We start from the raw sequence: 13,543 nt of genomic DNA, 5'->3' as shown, positions 1-13,543 counted from the left end.
CTTCTAAGTGCACCCATCCATTCAGCTGCACCCCAAAACCCGTTTTAGGTGAAATTAAAGATGCCATTGATTGTAAGATGTGTCAGCATTTTACATCCAAATAGGAAAGAAAATGTCAATTAGAAACTAGTGATTTTAGAGATGTTAAAATGTGAAAAACAAAAACACCCTGCGAGTCTTAGCCTGGGTGGGACATCCCAGGGGATGGCACTGTGACTGAGAACGTGGGGCTCGGATTTCCAGTCTTGGGTGGGATGGCAGCCCAGCCCTGCAGTGGCTGTGGGGCCCTGCCCTTCGCTGTGCTGCTACAATGCCTACTTCTCACTGAACTGCTGACAGAACTAAGTATGATTCCCTGTTACAGTATTTAACATGTGCCCCGCACTTATCAGCTGTCTTATTCCTGCTGTTACTTAAATCTGGCAAGCATGGAATCATGAACTTAACAAATCCTAAACAGTTCTCTTTACTCTGAATGGGTTTATTTAGTCTCAGTTGCCAAATCTTTAGACATTGTTTGAAATAAGTGGTAACGGCTTGGCGTCCTCAGTGCCTAGCACTCTAGAAATAAAGGGAAATAATCTTCCAAAATGGAGTTGAAGCATCTTCTTAAACCGAAGGATCAGAGCCCTGCTGAGCAGAGCGGATGACTCAAATACAATGGGTGATAGTTTGCATATTGCTTTGCATGGCATTTGCATGCCACCAGTTCATTTTTGCTTGAAGTGGAAATCCGCCCACCATCTGCTTCTTTCCTAGTGCCTCACGATCCCCTAGGTGTTGAGATGGCTGCTTTGGAAAAAACTGAGCAACTGGCGTGCATCAAGTCATTAGCGCCCCGTGCCCCCGTGGCTGGCTACCTCAGCTGTGGAGGGAAGGGCACGTCTGTCCCGGGCTGCACCACCTGGCATCACTGTGGACCATCCTACAACAAGGGTGGTCGCTGACTCAGAAACCGGTAAGCCACATCCAGCACCAGGCAGCTTCTCCTGAACACAACCCCCCAGCACACATGCGCCTGATGGTAAATCAGATGATTCACAGCTCACTAAGCAGCTCAGGAAACAGTTCCTGACCACCAGGAGTTTCCAAACCAAACCAGTGCAAAGCGTCTCTTTTCCTGAGCGTGAATAATTATGGGGCAGTGCGCTTATGACAAAGGTTCGCTTCACTCTCAAAATTCTCAAGATTTAAAGCAAACATACAGCCAGCCAGTATCTTGTAATAAAGAAGAAAAATTAGCACTTAATCAGGGCCCTGTTGCCAGAATCCTCTGACGGCAAGGATCATTTGTTTAAATTGAGCCCTCAGATTAATGACTACTTGTCCAGAAGTGATAATGGACCTACATTTAATACAGGTCCGATCGAAGTCCATGAAGTTGTTTCTTGGGAGTAACTGAGTATATTTGTAAACTCCAACACCTCTATTATGTTATTAGCACATAAACTAGGCAATGACCATACAGAAGATGGTATCAAATATCTACTGCTCACACAAGAGCTGAAAATACCCTAGTGCGTAAGTGTCCCGTAAGTCACCTTTGGACGGTGCATACAAACACCAACTCATACTGTTTTCAGGCTTCTATATGACAGAGGACCCTATGTGAACAGCAAACCCAACCTTTCAGCCACAAAACCCAAATTCCTATCTGGATACTGGGGCCAGAATACTATAAATATAATTAAGCTGATCAGGTTTTTAGAGGTGCTATTTTCTCGTAGGTAATGGGGGAGGGGGTGCTTCACAGTTTTAATAAACATAAAGTACCAGTTAAGCTTTTGGGTTTACTGGGAATAACATGTAAAACATCACACTTTTATGGACTCAGAAACATCGGGACTTCAGTTACTCGAAAATTTTAGAAACTGACTCTAAGAAAGATAAAATTACCAAAAGATTAATAACCTTTAAAGGACTGCTTAACTTTTCAAAAGTGTCACTCCTCCTAGTGACAATCTTTAGAATGCCAGAAACTTAAGAAATTAATATTTAGTCCAATATCACCATTGTTATAGCTGCGGAAATTGAGATCTAGGCTAGAAATTGGCATCTTAAAAAGGAAGTGGGGCAAAAGTCCAGAAGATGAACAGCTGGGACTGGCTAGTCCTGGACAGGGGACAGGAGACAGGAGCTTCTGGAAAACGAGCCTGAAGCCCTGACTGCCTGGGTAGGGGGCTCTGTTAAGGAGCTCGGGGCTTTGAAGGAAACTTCAAAAATGAGGACAGGGCAGCAGGGAGGAGCTGCTTCTCTGAAAAGCATAATCCAACAAAAAGAGATTCTGGGCCTGGAAGCTGGGTTACCTTCTGAGTCCGGGGTCACCGGGTGAAAGGCACCTCCCTGGGACAAGGGGTGGGCCTGGCCCCAGGGAACAAAGCGTTCAGTCTTAGTCACTGGAAGAGTCAGAGAAGCAAACTCATCTCGAAAAACTCGGAACTAGACATCAAAACCAAAGGTGAGTATGAGTGCAAAAGCTGAGTCATCAATTCAGCCCTGCTCAGAACAGAAACGGATCATCTCCGGGGATGCTCATCTGTCTCCAGCAAGCTCAAGACCTAGAACGCAACAAGGGCCCAGAGGCCGGCTCCTCAGTGTGTGCCTTACAAGGCCCCTAGAGGCAAGAATTCCTATACATTTTTTTTTAATTGAAATATAGCTGATTTACAATGCTGTGTTAGTTTCTGGTGTATAGCAAAGTGATTCAGTTACACATACATACTCTTTTTCATAATTTTTCTCATTATAGGTTATTACAAGATATTGAACATAGTTCCCTATGATATACAGTAGGGCTTTGTTGATTATTTTATACACAGTAGTTTGTACCCGCCAATCCCAAACTCCTAATTTATCCCTCCCCACCTTTCTCCTTTGGTACCCGTAAGTTTGCTTGCTAAGTCTGTGAGTCTGTTTCTATTCTGTAAATAGGCTCATTTGTATCATTTGGGGATTCCTTTTTTTTAAGGTGCTCCAACCCTAGTGCAGGAATGGAAGAGGAGCAGATGTGATGGTGACTCTCTGCTTGCCCCCACCCTCGAGATGTGGTCTTGGCCTGTGTCTGCACCCTGGCTCACCGACATCTATGACCCTGCACTCCCTGGGTTTCCTGTCGCCTGGCTTCCAATAGGAAGCCCTGGCAAGAGAAAGGAGCACAGAAGAGGCAGAAGTCAGGGTACATCCTCCCCTTCTCTCCCTGCGCAGGGGCCCTCCTCAGTGGCCCACTCTCCTGGGCTCTGCGGTAGCATGTTCTCCCTGGACCCTGCAGCCGAGGATGGTAAAGCCTTCCTGGGTCTCAGTACTCCTAGCTGGTTCCCCTTCCCTCTTTCATTCAGTTGGTCCACATGAGGGGGAGTCTGTCTCCTGCCAGGACCACTAGAAATGAAGCCCTGAGATACTAAACACGGCATCTTATACTTCCATTTACCTGGAAATATTTTATATTGAAACTGAAGTATCTTGTATAGCAGAATGGAAATCTACATAAACAATAAAAATAAACGGGCCTTCAAAAAAACATCAATCTTCAAACCCCATAAACACTGCTGCCTTGGCAGGTCACTCTCCTTTGGTCTTGGGAACCTTTAGTGGGACGACTGGGAGAGGATGCTTAACCACGGTATCTGGAAGCTTCCTCACGCTCTGTTGCTCTGTAACTGGAATTCCTCGACTGCCCGAGGGAGGTGGCCTTCCAGGCAAGGCAGTTACAACCTGACAGAGACAGAAAAGGGGGTGGGGCCCCACCTTGAGGAGGGTCAGACCAAGCAGCGGTGCTGAGAAGAGGCATGTGACCCAGAAGAAGGAGATGGAGGAATGGCAGCAACCCAAGACCACGTAGAGAAATCACTCGTCCTCTGAGGACATCACGATTAGAGGCCAGTACTTTGCTGTCAGAATAAAGAGTCGGCCTTTAGCAAAAAGCCCTGCTATAAAGCCAACATATTTCGTTACTAAAGGGGCAGAGAAGTCGGTAACACCTATCAGAACACTTTTCACAAAGTCTGTAATTTAAAAATTCCCACCTAAAGTGAGGACTCATCGGTTATTTAAAAGACAATTAAAAAACACGTATTTATCTTATTCCTGTTAATGCTGAATAGAGTAAGGATTAACCATAATCTCGTGGCCAAAGTTCCTTTCAGCTGAACCGGGAAGCGAGGAGAACGCAGGCGCACGCGCATAAAAGGGGCACTGCCCAGGCTTCCTGGAGGGGACGCGAAACCAGCCCCAGCCGGGGAGCCCTCCCTGGTTCCCCCCAGATACCCACTTCATTCAGATCCCTTTCCTCCCTCCTTGTCTCTTGCATATACTTAGCCCCTGCTGAGCTTTCACTGAAAAAAACACCAGGTTCTGAAGTCAAAGGACGTCTGGGTACCACTGGTGCAGGTAAATCCCAGGTGTACCCGTGAACGCCACTGCGGGCAGCTAAGCAGAAGGCGATCTGTACCTTTTGATTGAGGAGGCTTCTTAAAGGCATTTTTAATCAGATGTAGAAGGCTTATCTTCCTCAATATCTAATCCCAAGCAGAACTATCTTATTTCTAATCATTTAACTTCTCTAAAAAGATACAAAGTACAGGAAGGCATCAAATGTTAGGAAGAACCGGCCACGGATCTGCTTACCTGCTATCTCCAGCGTTTGCCACGTACAGCTTCCCCAGAAGGCAAACCACAATGAGCGCTGTGCAGCCACCAGATATATTATATGAACTCCTCTCTCGTTCTATCTGTAGGTCCTGGAGAAGAAAACAAAGACAGTGCTGGATTGTACAAGGACTCGCATCAAAGACTTCCTCAGCACAGCTCTGAGAGTCTGTGCTTCAAAGAACAGACAGGAACATCCTTGGTACTGGCCCTTACCCTGCCTGATGCTCATTTCTGGGGAAGACACTGGCACAAAAGTGTCACCGACTAGACCATCTGTGGACCAGAGACAGGAAACAAGGGAAGGCAGACAGATTTAATCAGATAAAAATGAGAAGAATAAAACCAATTTATTCAACAGATATCATGGCTTATGGAAAATTTAGTCTTTGCATGGATGGCCTGAGCTGCCATGTGCAAAACAGAAAGGAGAGGCTGATAACACCAAGCGGTTGGACCTGATCAGCGTTTTTAATCCCCAAGGCTCCAGTTAATGATTTCCTTTACACCTGGATAAGAGAGGAGACTTGAAGGACAGTGTCCTCAGTTCCACGCAGGCAGGACTCCACCCCGTCTTCCCGATCAGACAGAAGCTTCAGAACTCTGACCTGACTTCCTTTTCCCAAGGGACTAATTCGCAAGCGTGACACACACGCACAGTGACAGCCAACGTTCAGTGAGCACTTCCTCTACGTCAGGCAGTACGCGAGGCACTTTACATGTAGAATCACACCTCATCTTCACAACTGTATTATTAACCTGACTGTTCAGATGCAGAGAAGTGGGGGAGGTGCCCACAATGACGGGGCTGGAGTCTGGGTTCCAACCTAGTTCTCCTCCTCTGAAGTCTAGTACTTATTACCTGCCACCTAATGAGGTCTCCCCAAGAAAACTAGAAAGAGACCCACACTTCTACTGACAGACGTACGTCACCCTCAAGACAGACGTCCTTGTGAGACTCTGTGCCGGTGATGGAGGCCAGGGTTCCGAGACCTCAGAAATATGGGAGTTGAGTTACGAACATAAACTGAATGCTCGCTAAAATAATGCCAAACATCCCCAATGACACCTGCTGCTGGGGCCGAGGGAGGGAGAAGGAGGGCTGGGTACAGGGGAGGAGGAGCTGGTGCCCTGGCTGACCGAGGGCCGGGGCAGCTTTGTGATTCTGAGAAACCACAGAATTAGAACTCAGCTGCTTCTGCCAGCCTCCTGATGGGAAGGGGAGATGATCATTAATTCTGTATCTACCGGCAACAGCTCCAGAGGCCAGAGGTGGTAGTAAGAGGTTAGGTAAATTGCCAGTGAGCAACTGGGAACAGGAGAAAAGCCTGAGCTGAGGATACAGATTAAGCACAGGATACTGATCAAAAAGTAAGTAGAGAAAAAGTGCAAAGACCTGGGAGAAAGGACGATAGCGGGAATGAGCTGGGAGAAGGGGAAGGCAGAGGACCCAGGGAGAGGGGTAAGAGCATGTGCTGTGGGATGTGGTGGCTTAGAAGCAAGTGAAGAAAACTTCCAATAAGGGACAGAGGGGACGGCAGTATCAGAGCTGCAGACGGGTCACGTGTGAGGACCACCTTCAAAGACCACACTGAATTATAAATCAATAAAAAATGTTAAAAAAAAAAAAGACCACACTGAGTTTTTAAAAGTTAGTTACAAACTCTGTATAAATTAGCTTAAAGGACTGAGATGAGGATTAAATTAGATGATGTGGGGGAGGGGCGGGGCAGACCATCGAGACCCTTCCCGCGGCCTGGACCCCATGGGTGAGAGCAGAGACCTCTCTCGCTCACTGTTAGACCCTCAACACCTATCCTGGGTCAGGTAAGCGGTAGTTTAATAAATGTTTGTTACATTTCAGTGATCTCCTTGTCACTTCACCTCTGCCTTAACATGCGACATGTGTCCCACAATTCACAAATGAAAGCTTACAAGACGAATGAATGCTGAGGCAATAATGAAGCAGGAACCCAGGCTTCTGATCAAATGCCGTCAACTGACAAGAACAAATGAATGGTTATCAGAACCCAAGCAGGGATGGCAGGAGGCTGGGGGCAGCGGGGGCTAGGGGCATGGATGTCAGGAGGGAAAGACTGTCACAAGGAAGTGAAAGAGGAGAAAGAAAACATCAAGACATCGGAAGTTCCAGAAGTTCCGTGTGTTTAACCTTCAAACAATGCATCAAAACAGAACCAAGAGCCCTAATCACAAAGGGTTTTGTGGGTAGATTTATTCAAAAATTTTTGCATTTAAATAAACGATAGAAAGTTTATATTATGATAGATACGTATTTCATCAAATTAACACAGAAACTGGTCTACAAAGTCCGCACCCAGCACTGCTGTATTTAATACACTGGAAAGAACTACTCCAGCTCCAGAAATTATTCTTTCACATCCAGAACCCATCTTTGTTTGAACACCTAAAGTCTGAATTAAAAATTAAAAAAAAAATTTTTTGTGGGGGGAGGTAATTAGGTCTATTTATTTATTTTCAGGAAAGACAAATTTGATGAAAAGTCCCTTAAACACCCCACGGCTTGAGTGCTGTATACGGCCTGGAATGTGAACGGCGCTCAACAGACTGACACCACTGGGTGTGCTCCGAAAGGGACACATGAGTCCATGAGAAAGAACCATCTCTGTAAATGATTCCGCCCAGACTCAAGCTTCTTCTGCATCGTTGGTGCCTTATTTATCACAGTTTACATCACAAGAAAATCTGATTATAAAATTATTTAATTCTTAAAAAAAAAAATCAAGCCAGAGTGTCGGACACTAAGAGTTCCTGCTTCAGCAAAGTCCCCATTTGCCTTTAATTTGGGGGGAAACGTGGCAGTTAGCTGGCCCAGTGACCCCCCTTGCTATTCCATTCACAGCGTAAGGCAGTGTTTTTCTAATTGATTTCCTCCTTTCTTTCATCTGGTCCTACGTTTCAACTACCTTCCCTCCGTGGTTCCCCCGGCATAAGGAATGCTAAATTTGGCAACACTTCCACAGAAGTCTAGCTATTTTTTTATCCAAGAAACTCCACTAATGTGTTCAGGCGTTCATCACCTTCCCTCTTTGTGTGGTAATACACATGTGTGCGCTTACACACACGCACCCACGGTAATTACAATGTGTGCTCGCTGAGATCACTGTGACAAGAATTTGAGAGATGTGTTTCCGCAGACTTCACCCCCCCACCCGCAAGGTCTCACTGACATGAAAATACGCTCTTCCATTTCTTCTAAAACTGGGTGTAACTAGAGCATATTCTAAAAATAAGTGCTTCCCCCTCCCCTCCCTAGAAGCCAAAATAGCACATTTATTTTTTCCTCCACCACCTACTCCTCTTGAAAAGATGTTTCACCAAATCTTAGTACTGAGAGGAACATTAAAGGACCATCTGGGTGGTTCTTTTACTACCAGATCAAACACAATAAATGAAGTCAATAAAGATATATTTACTGTAGAATTAACTACCTAATTTCTTTAAACCCTCAACCTTTCCAACTAGCTTAATCTTTTCACATGCTAGTTTTAAAAAAGTACATAAAAATGTAGTTTTTTTTTAAACCCTCAAGAAGTTTGGGTATTTTTCCCAACGATCAAGGAAATCATAGAAAAACTGTCGACGGCTTTTGTGCTCAACAAGGTCCGATTTGGAGTATTTTCCTCCATTTTAGTTGTCACGAGCCCCAAGACATAAGTCTAGAATAAATTACCCACAAAACACACGCACATACTATCATTCCTTTGTAAGTATGGTCTAAAAGGATCAACTTAAATGACTCCAAAGATTCAATTGACAAGATAATTGATTTATCTGCTCAATCAGGAGTCCCTCTCGAGGCTACTTTCTACTCAGCAGGACTGATTTCTCCCGTGTTATGTCTAAATATTGCATTTAAGTGAGGTTTATCTCTAAATCAAAGAACGGATCCAATGTCTAAGGCCTGGGGTTTTATTTTGCTCCTTTTTGTTGCAAGGAAGAGTGAGTGCAATGAAGGGGAAAAAGAGGTGTGTGTGAAATGAGACTAATTCAGCGGGAAATAATTGCAAGAAAGAAAATATGTTGCTCAGGATCGCTGTAATTTGGTTTGAAAGTCTCAGAGATGGTGCAACTCCAGGGTCATTCTTTGTCTCCTACCAATTTCAGGTTGCAAGAGAAAAGCAGTATCAAACAACAGAAGGGAGTGAGTGTTGGGTAGTTTCAATAGGGCTTGGCAGCTGCCCCTAAGTGGGTTAAACATGGTTCTGAGCACATTGCTAATAGTGTCAGTCACAAATAATAAGATTCTGCATGGTTTTAGTATCTGGGCCTGCTTTTGGTTTATTCTGAGGACAAGCCAATCTGTCAGCCAGGCAATGGGAAAGGGAAAAACCAGTACTGCCTAATATTGCCACCTGCTGGCTACTAGTGGAATCACATGCCTTTTTTTTTTTTCTTGGAGGAACTTTCTGTTCTATCAAAAACAAAGACAAAAAACCCTCCAGCTTAAATACAGACATACAGGTCCACTTACCACGAATATCCTAGTTTTCAAGACCACTAGGATTTATAAGCTATAAATAAGCTCTGCATTCATCCTCCTTTCCCATCATCTTGTCACCATATGGAGTTTCGTTTTTTTTTTAACCAACAAAGCCAAGCTGAGTGGTATTTCCGACCATTACTCAGTGATAGGAAGATGTACGGCAGTTTTACAAGTTAAAATATTGCCATTTTCCTCCCTTCATCACAACCAGACTTCCAAATGTTCTTCACCGTGGCGAGGACTCTACGACCACACTGAAGAAGAAGCAGGGCAGAATTTTGAGATTCTTCTGCCTGTGTCCAGAACTCAGTTCCCGTAAGTGGGAGGTCAAGGGCTCACCACTGCGGACTTGGTTCTGATTCTGAGGAGGGCAAAGGCCCGCTGCAACTACACCTACACCGGAAGTGACTCCCGACATGGGCGTGAAATGCTGACACCCCTGTTGTGGCGCGTGGGGCAGCAGGGTGCCGACCGACACCGGGACTTAGAAGACATTTATCTTCTTCACAACGGTCACCCCGGGCCAGGCAACAGCCTAAACACAGCTGTGGGAAAACTCAGCCAGGAAAGCAGGGTGCTGGTACAAAAGTGCGACTGGGAAGCAGAGATGAAGGCGGAAAGTTCCTAAGATGCTGGTCTTTTTGGAAGGCAGGGTTCATCTTCCACGGTGGACACAGGAGGAGTGGACGATGCAAGCTTCTCACACGCTGAAGGGAGTTCCAGGAGGAGACACAATAGGGGCCGTGGGGCCAGCACGTGTTAGAGGCCAGAGGTCACCTTCTCACAAGCCACGCACTGTGCCAGGCACCCCAAGGATCAGAGAGAAAGAGAAAACAGTGCCTTCAAAGAAGCATCCAGAATTGGATGAAACCTATCATCTCCCCTCATCCTCGGCATCTTCCCCCCGGCTGCGTTAGTATTTTTCAACAAGTACCTACTTTTTCCTAGAAAAAAGTACTATTTATTCTGGCCTGGTGTTTCTGAATCTTTTTAATCAATTCTCTCTTTGAGACAGATAGCAACATTTCCCTTAATGCCACTTAGAATACTGAAACCAATGAGATATTATATACCTCTATGTTCCTCTAAGGTGACTACAAGTGCTCCCAGATATAAAATCAAATCTTTTACTGCTGGACCCCCATGGCATCTAGAAGAACGCTGGCTATAAAATATAAGCTCAATAAACACTAGTGACTGAGACGGGCATTGGTGGGAGGTGGGGAGAAAGAGAGAGCAAAGACCTCTGACTGGATTTTGCTAAACTGTCGTAAATAAAGCAGAACCCCAAACGAAAGGCCAGCTTTGCCTTTAAAGGTATCTGAAGTTACATTCTGAATCTCAGGAGGGGCAGCTGCAAAAAAGCATCAGTGAGGCAAATTTGAGGCTTAGGTGCTGGGCCTCGGGAATTCTTAGGGATTAAAAGTGAAAAAGAAGCAAGAGAGCCACAAAGCAGAAAAGGCTGAATCTTATCCAATCTTGAGTTTTCCTATCACAGAGGATCCGAACGGCATACAACCTGCAATGCCTAGAGAACAGCTAGAAACAGGAACGTTGCAAAGGGGCTGGCTGTGTAAGGCAAAAAATTAGGAATGACTCGGCAATTCCCAACCTGCCCCTCCCTGAAAGGCCTGAGGAGGAACTACCAAGGTCAGGCCAACAGCGTAAGGACGTCAGCCGTGTGCCAAGCATGGCAAAGAACTCACGCTGACCTTCAAACACTGACTCTCAAAAACCTGATATTGAGAGAGGGAGGAAAGAAAACGAATTCTTTACGGGTTGGCAAGGGCCTTCCGGATCATTCAATCAAGAGTACGCTGTGTAACTGTGCTTTAAGTTCTGAACCTCAGCCCAGACTATTTAATGGTTAAGTCAGGCACATTTCTGTGATGCGGGAGAGATTTTTCCTGAAGTCCCTGATGAAGCAAAGAAAAAAATGAGAGCATCTCTCTATAATTAGGGTAGACATAAGACATTATTTGGACAGGGACGCTTGTGAGAGTACAAGGGGACAATATTCGTAACTATTCTGGGCCAAAAGGCATCAACTGGCTCAGTCCCGAGCAGAGCAGGAGGTAGGGCCACCCTGCCAGGAACAGGAGAACCAAGGAATGGTGAGCTTTCTCACTTAATATGGCCAAGCACACGGTGCAAAGTCCAGGCAGGCCTGTGTCACACTGGGGGCTAGAGAGACAATCTGGGGAAAAAGTAAGCTTGAAGAGGAAGCTGTAACGTGGAATGGGTTGGAAAAGAGCAGATATGGCTTAAAACCCCAAAATTCTAGTATAGCACAGGCTGGTTACAGACAGCCTCTCCAGCTCACCTTACATCATTCCTGCCCTTGAAATCTGTCCTCTGCCCACAGTGGACATCAGCTTGCTGCCTCTGGCCCATGTGGGTTCTCTCACATAGATGGTTTCCTCTCCCCAGAAGGCTCTCCAGGCGCCCACGTTCTGTCTGCCTTATTCCTACTCCCCGAGCACCACTTCTCCGAGGACCCTTCGCTTCATCTCTTTAACAGAGTCCTACTTCACCCTGCAGTTCCTCCTCTCAAGGCCCACCCCATTTACATTTTACTTGTTTAATACCCGCCTTTGCCTAATTTCTTCAATGCTCTTTTCCCAATGAGGCCTGGGTTATAGTTTGATCCTAATGAATACTTATTGATGGAATGAATTACATGGGGAAGTGAAATGATCTTTTCGCTGGCAACTAAGAAACTTTCTGGTAGTGAACTAGTTCGTGAAAAGCTGAAAAACTTTCAAAAACGAAAAATGAGGCTCTTTACTAAGTATTTTTCTGAGGGAGACTCCCACGTCAGGTAGTTTTACCCTGAGCCATTGATGGGCAGAAACAGCCTGAGACGGGTGTGGAGGCCTGACTCAATGTGACACTGCCCTCTAGTGGATGAAACTGAGAATACAGCAGTTGGAAGTAAATGATGTCCCATGACACTCACTAGTCATCACTGAAAGAAATGGAAAAACCCAAAGTTTCTTTTGTTTTTCACTTCTATCACGTAAGCTGACTTTTTCTCCCACTAGGAGGACAGTCCACTGTCCAATTTCCACCTCGAATGAATATTTAGCTTTCTGAGCACCTGTGTTTACAGCTGTTCACATCAGAAAGCTGGAGAGGATTTTATACCAAGCCTGAGTAGGAGTCAATTTCACTACCCTCATCCTTTTTTCCTAAATAATCTTTTCCAGGCTCCTGGTATTTTTCTTGGGATTGAAGGCGACCAGATACTCCTGAGACAGAGATGCATTTTAAACCACCTGCTACTCAAAGGGTAAATACCTATGTGACAAGAAGAGAAATGCTGGGACCAAAAGAGAAATGAGTTAAAGTGAGGAGAGAGGGCAGATTAGAGGTGCGAATACATGAACTATTTTTGCCTTATAAATCAGTCAGAAGATGTAGTTCAGTATTATCTACTTTCCTCCTCTCATGAGCACTCTACCTGGCATGGTGAGAGGCTGGAGTCTGGAGTGTGCCTGGTGGGCGCCCTCAGTTCTGGAGTGACCTTTGTAGCTGCTCTTGCTTAAGAGCTCGTCATCTCTTTTTCATCTCCAGGTTTTAACGACAATACTGCCCACTCGCTTGACTCTAGTCCTCCTGGCATCTGTACTTATCTCTTACTCTATCTGCACACAGGCTGCTCAGGAGAGAAAAATCTTTGGAGCCTAAATAACTGCCTCAGTAGAACGTGAGCTCAGAGCGGGAAGGAGATGGCGCAGAACAGACCTTCTGTGTGATTCTCACCAGGCAGACGGACAGCAGGGCACACAGCGGGGGGCAGCTGAGTGCCCTGAGTTCTCAAGAGGCGAGGCTGAATCCCTGGACCAGACATATTCAAATTTAAATGTCCAAACAAATCCATGTCCCCAAGTAAAACAAGCAATTCTTAGAAACCGGCCCCCCCTTGCTTTAAGGAGTGGGAACCACACTGTCAATCACGGGGGAAACCTGTTCTCAGATTAGATGTGTACGGGAGGCGCACTTTTGAGCACTCTGCTACAAGCTCTGGTTCCCCAAACACCTGGAACTCATACGCGCATGTAAAACAGGTGGCAAGCACGCTCACATTTCAGTTAAGTGGAACCGCAGAAGCGCCGGCAGAAAGAGCCGCAGTAGCACGCCCACCCCATGCACTGCCCCTCTCCCCTCTCCCCTCTCCTCCATTTTTGCCAGCACTGGATGCTGGAACTCGCGTGCTGCCCACCTCTTTTGAGAACGAAAGCCCCGCTGTGAAAGGGAGAAGGCGGAGGGGACCAGGCCGCAAGCGGACAGGCCAGAGACACGCCCTTCCCGGGAACTGCCTAAGAAGCAAGGCTGTGGCTTCCGCGACCGCCCGGCCCCTGGCGCCCGGGG

The 13,543-nt window shown here is 46.0% G+C and overlaps 1 protein-coding gene across 2 annotated transcripts in view; it reads right to left on the bottom strand.

Annotated features, from left to right (window-relative positions):
• Positions 1-13,543, bottom strand: part of LOC140700091 (protein phosphatase 1H-like) — a 138,309-nt gene that overhangs the window by 17,184 nt on the left and 107,582 nt on the right. For both annotated transcript variants that reach the window (XM_072972687.1, XM_072972688.1), the window contains exon 4: positions 4,624-4,736. In XM_072972687.1, coding sequence (XP_072828788.1) covers positions 4,624-4,736 — 113 coding nt within the window. The remainder of the gene's footprint in view (positions 1-4,623; positions 4,737-13,543) is intronic.

Source organism: Vicugna pacos, chromosome 12, assembly GCF_048564905.1.
Source record: "Vicugna pacos chromosome 12, VicPac4, whole genome shotgun sequence".
Taxonomy (NCBI): Eukaryota; Metazoa; Chordata; class Mammalia; order Artiodactyla; family Camelidae; genus Vicugna; species Vicugna pacos.
This window is presented reverse-complemented; position numbering and strand designations above follow the sequence as displayed.